The sequence below is a fragment of the Salminus brasiliensis genome, chromosome 22 (genome assembly GCF_030463535.1).
Source record: "Salminus brasiliensis chromosome 22, fSalBra1.hap2, whole genome shotgun sequence".
Taxonomy (NCBI): domain Eukaryota; kingdom Metazoa; phylum Chordata; class Actinopteri; order Characiformes; family Bryconidae; genus Salminus; species Salminus brasiliensis.
Genome location: NC_132899.1, coordinates 6,190,937 through 6,199,081, shown reverse-complemented (window position 1 = coordinate 6,199,081; position 8,145 = coordinate 6,190,937). Strand labels below are relative to the sequence as shown.

At 40.4% G+C, this 8,145-nt stretch overlaps 1 protein-coding gene across 1 annotated transcript; it reads left to right on the top strand.

The window, feature by feature from the left end:
- The first annotated feature begins 1,468 nt into the window (after positions 1-1,468).
- Positions 1,469-7,213, top strand: LOC140544133 (uncharacterized). The gene is made up of 4 exons (XM_072667525.1): positions 1,469-1,824; positions 2,106-2,261; positions 4,842-4,904; positions 5,423-7,213. The coding sequence occupies exons 1-4, from the start codon at positions 1,744-1,746 to the stop codon at positions 5,453-5,455; spliced, it is 333 nt and encodes a 110-aa protein (XP_072523626.1). The 5' UTR covers positions 1,469-1,743; the 3' UTR covers positions 5,456-7,213.
- Positions 7,214-8,145: the final 932 nt, after the last annotated feature.

Here is an 8,145-nt window from a genome sequence, read left to right as displayed (position 1 = left end):
AAATATAAATATATAAATAATTAAACGACACTAAATATTTATTTAAATTATATTTAATTCACTTAAAAAGCCATACATATGGACTGAACAGCTATTTTGCACCCTGCCTATTTGCACTATGTCTATTTGCACACTGTACAGATGTTCTTTTCTGTAAATATCAGCTCTTTACTTTCTGTAAATATCAGGTCTTTATTACCTTTAGTACTTCTTACTTGTTTAATTTATCCCCTACCCTATTTATTGTTTAGTGTCATTTTCCTTTAGTTTAAGACTGTAAATAATCTGTGTTCTGTGTTTTTTTGTTACTTGTCATTCGTGTTGCTCTCACCAAGACAAATTCCTTGTATGTGCAACAAAGAGAAAATAAAGAGATTCTGATTCTGATTCTGATTCAATAAGAATTATTTTGACGCCTGTGTGTTTTTATTTATTAAGGCTGGAAAGTACAGATCTCCCGAAGTGGCATAATGGTTGTTTTGTGGCCACGAATTAATATATTGATGCCACAATACATTGAGGCCAACAAATAATAAATGATATTGTAATATTCTGTAAACTCATTATATTATTAAATAATATCCCATCAATTGTATTATCACATTGGAAGGTTGACCCACAGAAAGGTGCTTGTGTGTGTTTATATTTTAGCACTACATACTAAAACAACCACCAAACAAGTCACATTAGGGGCTTTAAACTGTGTGTATATATGTGGTATCTGCATGGTGGTTGTTTTTAATAAGGCCTGGCCACAATATATTATCTCACAGCCTAAATGTATCATCTTGTGTCTGCAATATATTATTATGTGGCCTCTATTTATTTCTTTATTTTTTATTTATTACGTATTTTCATTTCATTTTCATTTTATGGCCTCAGTTTATTATTTTTGCTGCCTCAATATATTGTGCTCTGGCCACTAGAAACTTCTGTGGCCTCAATATATTATTTTAGGCCACGTCCTAAAACCTGCCATATGAGGATAAGTTATACTGTTTGCACATGCCTCTCTTTATGCTGAATTGTTTACAAACACTGGGAGCTGTAATAATTATTATTATTTTTACATTTTACAACTTTCAATGGAAGTCAATTATTTTATAATGATTTTATGAAGTCATTTTGAAGTATTTCTATTGGCCCACTCATTGTGGAATTTGGACACAAGGTACAGAACAGCTTCAAATTATGTCTGAAAGTGAAAAAAAAACAGTAAAAATGGAAATACACGGTTTTTGCATGACTAATATATAATTAATATATGTATAAATATAGTAAAAATTAAACGACTGTAAGTGACTTTGAAGCTGATAGGTCGCTGTTTCGCGCTAAAGGTCCCTTTAGCCAATGGAAACACCGTATTTGTAATAAGCCCGCCTCTAAGGGCATATACCTGCATCTGATTGGCTGAGAAGACTGTCTGTCTTAGAAGGCGAGCACAACAGGAAAAATTGAACAGGAGAAACTTCACAGTGGCGGAAAGCGCCGGTTTGAGGCCACGCTGTTTTTAGACCTGCTTTTATTTTAATTTTTTATGTTTATTTTAGTACATCTGTGCTGCCTTTTTTATGTAAAGTAGTGAAGGTGCCTGTGCCTTTTTAATTCATACAGTGCTCCGGGTTGACTCCCTCTGTCCGAGTCTTTGTTAGAAGATTTGGGGGGTTTTACTCCTTTTCCATTGTATGGAAGATCTAACGGGTTCTAGATAAGATCTAGGGCGGCTGGAGAACCCCCTTCATCATGTCCATGGATTATATTAGTCCGCTACTGCAAAACAAGAGAGGCCGAGAGGGAGATCAGGAAGAGTGGGACTTCCAGGCGGTAAATAGCACCCTATAAAAACCTATAGCCACATTAAAAAGCATTGCAGACACCACTGACCAGTATTACACCCAAAGGTCATTCATTCTGGTTCATTTGCCACCTGCTTGGCTACTGCACTGCTCTTCATGGCAGTGGCTCTCTGACAAAGCTATTATTAGCAGAAATAAATAATCTGAGAGGGGTTATGCTGCTCTATCCCATACAGTGCTGTTGGGTCTTAGAGGTCATCCCATGAAGATAAAAAACATAGGACTGTCTCTTCTTTCTGTATTTGTCAGAAAAGAGTGTGCAATGGACTGCAAAGCTGTGTCCAGGTTGAATATGGCACCCTGACCGAGAGCCCAATGGACACATGGGAGGCCCAGCAGGTCATCCCTCTAAAGGACACAATCAGCAGCAACAACCACCACCACCAGGTCCAGGTCCACGCTCAGGTAGGATCCTTGACCTTGGCTTGTTTCCTTACCACCTGTGCTTCTTTAGTCATAGTGCCCTTAAGCAATTGTGAGTCACAGGCACAAAGTGCACTGAGGGAGAGATAAAGCAAGCAATAAAGACGCCATATCTTAGAAAAATCACTTGTTTTTAAATAGAAGACTTAAATAATATGTAAGTATGTAAGCGCTAACAGCGCAACACTGTAGAGGAAGACTACAGTGACCGTAAATAAATCTGCCTGTAAGCCAAAGTCACTAAACAACACCTAAAGACATACCTTCTAAATATACCTTCATAGCTCTGCTGTTAAAGATTGGGAATGTACTGTTCACTGCCTTGCCTATTCAGTCCATGCATGGAACCTAAGCTTATTTTTTTTTACGATGTTGTAGTACTTTTTTTTTTATTATGTCACAAAAACATAAAAAAGCATAACTCCACAACTTTGGCCTACAGCAGTTTATCCCAACTCGGGTAAAAAAAAAACATCTTTCAATGGAAGGTAAAGTTGTAATCAAGGACGATGTAAATACATCTACAAGAAGCAAATTGTGTCAAGTTAGGTTAGAAAATTAGGTTTGAGATATTGTGAAATTAGGTTTTTATGCCTGAGTGACAATATATTCATCATAAAGGAAGAGTAACAGAAGCAGTCTGGGAGGGCTGTGGCTCTGAACTGTGGCTCAGCGGTTAGAGCGCCGGGATATCGATAACAGGGTTGTGGGTTCGATTCCCGGGCTCGGCAAGCTGGGGTCCTTGAGCTGGAGCTCCCCGGGCGCTGGAGTTGGCTGCCCACCGCTCTGGGTGTGTGTGTGTACTCACTGCTCCTAACACATGTGTGTGTATGAGTGTGTGTTCACTACCAGATGGGTTAAATGCAGAGGACACATTTCGCTGTACAGTGACAAATACGTGCACCTTTACCTTAATTATAAAGATGGCAAGGCAAAATACTTAATGGGAGATCAATATGCATTTAAAAAGGGCCTGAAAGTTCAAAATATATTTTTTTCTAACCTGCAGGTAATTTTAGTAATTACAGTGTTTCAAACAGAATAGTTGAAAGGTGGTTAACACTGTTAGTAATGAAACAGTAATAAAGCAGTTGATCAGTGTTTATTAAGCACTAACAATATCCTCCATATGCTTAGAAAAGCATATTGTCATCACGATAACAAAACTAATCACGAGAAGATAAAATATCGTCATATTGTCCTACTCTAGTGTGTGTGTGTGTGTGTGTGTGTGTATGTATATATATAAATATATGGGGCAGTGGTGGCTCAGCGGTTAGAGCGCCGGGCTATCGATAACAAGGTTGTGGGTTCGATACCCGGGCTCGGCAAGCTGCCACTGTTGGGCCCTTGAGCAAAGCTCTTTACCCTCCCCGGGCGCTGGAGTTGGCTGCCCACCGCTCTGGGTGTGTGTGTACTCACTGCCCCTAGTTCACTAGTGTGTGAGTGTGTGTTCACTACCACAGATGGGTTAAATGCGGAGGACACATTTCACTGGACAGTGACAAATACGTTTACGTTTACCTTTTTACCTTTATATATATAAAATAATAATAATAATAATAATAATATCTCAACCCCACATGATTTAACTCAACTGTTAGTTCCCTGGAGTGGTAGATCTGTTCGAGCAGGGAAATCCACATACTGTGCTGGTCTCTGACCCCCCTTGTCAACCCCTGCTCTACCAGTAAAGCATTTAACTTAATTAAACTTGTTTAAACATATTTAATTTTACTTATTGCAGTAAAGTAAATTAAGTTAAACTAACCAGTTGCAGCTTCTCAGAACTGAGAGGCATGCCCGATCACCAGTGGCATTGGCAGTGGCATTAAAATGGCCACATTTCTATAATCAGCAGCCGGAGTCAGAAGGAGCACAGTTGGCCTTGCTCTCTCAGGGGCCTAGCGTGATATTGGTCAGCACAGCCGTCTGTTAGCTGTTGTATCGCACCTCCGAGCGTGCTGGCTGCCTAGCGATGCTGCATCGGCAGCAGTTCGAAAAAGAGGAGCTGGATGGCTTCACATGTGCCGGAGGGGACGTGCCCTAGTGTTGGGGGCGTTGCTAGAGTTTACATGATCCGGAATTGGATAATTGGCCTTCCAAACTGGGTAGAAAATTAGGGTACATTTTAAAAGTAGCTCCATTCCAGGGGGGTCATGAGTGGCCAGAAGTGGCAGCGTTCTCTCCAGGTGGGTAGATGGTGCTTTTCCCCCGCATCACTCTTAAGTGATGTTGGTCAGGACAGGTGGTGTAGGAGGGGACCTGGTGTTTTCCTCTGAGCATGTCAGCTGCCCAGTAATGAAAAGAGGCGGTGGCTGGCTTCCGTGTATCTGACACATGTGTTAAGTCCTTACCCTCCTGGTGTCGGGAGCATTGCTAGTGCTAAGGGGAGTTAATAGGCAGTACCAAAAGAAGGGAGCTCCATTTTGCTTCACATCCAAGATATGGCTGAAGATACACCCGAAAGCATCTTAACCCAAAGGTGATTCTTAAATGATGGAGGGAGATGCTTTTGGGAACCGTGGACAGCACTAATTATACTTTTGGGTTTTTTAACAGGTGCTAGAAGCTCAGAATGGCAGTGCGTCACAGTGTTGCCCCAGATGCATGGCAGGAGAACCGGTAAGATATAGTATGAACACATAATGTGAACAGTCCCTCTTAGTTCACTTATCTCTCCTCTTACCTCCTTTACAAGGCCAGAGGCTGCTTTGCTTGCATAACAATGTTATCCGATGACGATAACTACACACACATGGGCACACACACACACACACACACACACACACACACACACACACACACACACACACATACACACAGTGCAAACTTTCTGCTTTCTGCTATTTGGGAACTGTATCTATCAGCAGGCGCATCCCTGTGCCCCACAGCATTATCGACTGCGATGAGATTGCCTTTGGAAATGTCTCATTTTTAGCAAATCGATACACGTTCACAATAATATGTGAGAAATGTACATTCTGACCTGCTTACCTGGAGGCGGGGGCATCTCACACCCCATTCAGCATATATGAATATCAATTTGCAAAGGGTTAATGAACATTATGTGTGAAATGACACTGCGGCTGCGGAAAGGTGACCTGTGTCACATCAATGTTTTCTCCATGTGTGTCTCCCAGGGCCATATAAATCATATCATGCAGAGGTATTGATCACGAGGTCAGCCGGGTCCTGCAGAGGATGAATAAGCAAGGAGACTGAAGGGAACGGGCCACACTGCCAGAGGAGGAGGAAGAGGAGTAGCCTGCACTTTGTCCAGCTCATATCACAGCAGAACACGTTGTGCCTTGTTTATCCTTTGCTCACGAGTACTGTATTACCCAGCTGCACTGTCTCCTGTCGTTTATATTGGCACCCAAATGACTGCTCAGTTAATGAAAGGGCTGACCACAGGACATTAGTACTGGTTTCATATTCCTACATTCAATATGAATGGTAATTTAGTGTAGCTCTTTATTGTCAGGGTCACAAATAAGGGGTTTATTAAGATCTCGTTCTGTCCGAAGTAGACATTTCCTGCAGACTTACTCACAAGGCTTTAAGCTTTGTTCATTATGACCTTCATTAGGACATCATGGAATGTATTTTTTCATTTGTTTATTTGTTTAATAATTATTTATTATAATTAATTATTACTGTATTATAAGTACTCCATACTGACTTTTCTATTTGGCAGCATCTAGCTTGAGATATCTTTTGGATTCTAGCCTCTACAAACTAGCTAAGGATATGATCTGCGTCAACAGTGAAGCACTTTTAGAAAAGAGTGCCTGCTAAATGCCTTAAATGTCATTTAAATGTAATACCGCACAATAAATATTTAATTACCACCCTGTTATGGAAAATATTTAGTGCAGCGTTGTCTCTAATTAGTGATAAGTACAACCTATAACAGTTTTTCAACTCTTAGTAACTCGAAAGCCACAATAAACTTGCGTCAAGCAATAAACCTGGCACTACCTAGAACCCACATGAACGAAAGTGCTGCCAATTACACACTAACAGCATTTAAATGTAGGTCATAATTCATACTTAGTATTTCCCATTACAGGGTGGTAAAGTGTTTATTGTGCATTTTTTTTTTTTGCAACTAATAATGCAATTTCTAATGAATTCCACACACCAGACCTCTAATTATGTATTAATAAAGGTCAACATGAATAATGTCTAATGCATAGTGAATAAATCATTTAGAAAAGTTGAACTCAGGCTTGACTGAACGAAGAATGAGACCGTAATAACCCCCTAATTTGTGTCTTAAAATAGCGTTACCTAATTTAGATTCTACTACAATGTAGTTTGAGGGGAATTTAACCGTTGTGATTCACCAAAAGCCATATTATCCTTTATATTTTACCCAAGGGACTTAATTTGGTCTTTTTTAGTACCGATTACATAGTATAGTGTGTTGTAAAGTTTCCGGTGACCCTTTTTTGTGCCTTTTGTGACAACTAAAAAAGGGAGAACTTGCCAGTTCAAATGTTTAATCGTCATTTGAAATGTAGATTTCCTTGTTTTTAACTGATTCCTATGGATAATTGTTGATTTTGTCGGATTATCGTTCGTGTTTTGAGATGTTTTGTCCCAGTAAAATCACAATAGTGGTTGAAAACGCACTGAAAAAAGACGTAAACGTTCCACCATGTGCTTAAAATAATGTGCACATGGCTTAAGTTTGAAACCTAGAATGTAAAGTTTAGTCTTCCTATATTCCAATGACCCTGAGTGGATGCTGTACCTGTGTATTGCTGTTCACACTTGCCCCCCTGTTCAATTCTACTGTGTAACTACTTAAAGACAGTGTTGAAAGTGTGGGTCAGTAGCATTTCCTGTGTTTGTTGTAATGGCCCTATTTTTAATACCATAAAAGGATGATGTAACATTTGACATAAAGCCTAAGATGAACTGAATTGTGTTGGTGCTGTAATTGTGTTGACTGGGTCATCTGAATCCAAATTAGTGCACAGAGCAGCTGTTGTGGTTTTCACAGCGAACAGCAGGTGGTGCTATGCCACTCTGAACTGCACCTGCATGCTGAATCAGGCACATCATCAGACTGAGGTACATGATTCAATGCTGCTTATCTGGTTTAATTCTTTAATGCATTATAGCACCACATATATTAACAAATAAAAGAGGCTGCCTATGGATTTGTACTGATAGGAGAAACAGTAGCCCTCAGAAAGTGAGGTCCGTTCATAATGGGTTCATAAATGCCTAACATTCTTGAGAATGTGCTTTCGGCTTTGTTGTGGTGCCTCAGAAAGACTTCTGAAAGGGAAATCTGTTTGTATCTGTATCCGTATCCTCAGAGGAGATGCTCAATTTGACATGAGCATCTTTCCTCCAATTTACTATGACAAGTAGCGGCCTATTCAGACTACCTCATAAACCAGCCCTCGCTCACCACAGCCTCATAATACCGCCCGTGTTGCCATGAATTCATAAGTCATAGTTTCTGCTCTTGTAAGTTATAAAGGAATTATTTCGGCTCACGGGACGCCGTGGGGATAGGTGGAAGTTTGTGGTAAGTCAACCAAGATGGATTTAAGTGTATTACCAGCTCAATCTTGTCTGTCCTCCCCCAGTGTTGCCTCTCGTCGCCTGAGAAATGAGAGCGAGAGTGCGCTCAGACAAAGCTTGACCTCCAGGGGCTGGCTCTCTCAGCCTAGATTTTCAATAATGTGGGACAATAAGGCTTAGGCCCCTAACCTGCTGCAATATGCTACAAGTGTAAAGAGCTTAGCTGCTAATAAAGGAGCCAGTGCCAGTGAGCATAAGGAGGAGGAAAAAAAAAACCCTCATCTTCAAAACTCATATTTGGAGATCAGTCTTGGCTGTG